The 389-nt window shown below is 55.3% G+C and overlaps 1 protein-coding gene across 1 annotated transcript in view; it reads left to right on the top strand.

The window, feature by feature from the left end:
- The window catches only part of LOC104624129 (serine/threonine-protein phosphatase 6 regulatory ankyrin repeat subunit C), a gene marked incomplete at its 3' end in the record, with an annotated part of 16,037 nt that overhangs the window by 8,745 nt on the left and 6,903 nt on the right, over nucleotides 1-389 (top strand). The window contains exon 12 of the mRNA XM_010291416.1: nucleotides 56-124. Coding sequence (XP_010289718.1) covers nucleotides 56-124 — 69 coding nt within the window. The remainder of the gene's footprint in view (nucleotides 1-55; nucleotides 125-389) is intronic.

Here is a 389-nt window from a genome sequence, read left to right as displayed (position 1 = left end):
TTCCTGCTGTGGTCCCTTCTGATCTGTGTCTAACTCGTTTCCCTACCTCCTGTAGGAACGTTGAATGTCTTAATTTGCTGTTGAGCAGTGGTGCTGACTTGAGAAGGAGAGATAAATTTGGAAGGTAAGTGTGCTGTGAGCCTTGCAAGGAAGCGAGGGCGATTCCTCCAGCCCTAAAACAGCCAGAGCACACCAAGCCTGGGTTTGGGTTGGGACATTCCTAAGACCTTTGCTGCATTTGCTTTCTGAAGCTGCTTCCTTCACCCCATCTCACCCCGAGGGGTCCAGCTCTGGCTCTTCAGAAGGAGCTGCTGACCCAAACCCTTGACCCAGCTCAGCTGCGGGGGGGTGGCTGCCTCTCTGGGGCCTGCCTCGCTGCCAGGCGAGCT

Source organism: Phaethon lepturus, unplaced genomic scaffold (genome assembly GCF_000687285.1).
Source record: "Phaethon lepturus isolate BGI_N335 unplaced genomic scaffold, ASM68728v1 scaffold31117, whole genome shotgun sequence".
Lineage (NCBI taxonomy): Eukaryota > Metazoa > Chordata > Aves > Phaethontiformes > Phaethontidae > Phaethon > Phaethon lepturus.
Note: the sequence above shows the minus strand (reverse complement) of the source record. Positions and strands in the feature narration are given on the sequence as shown.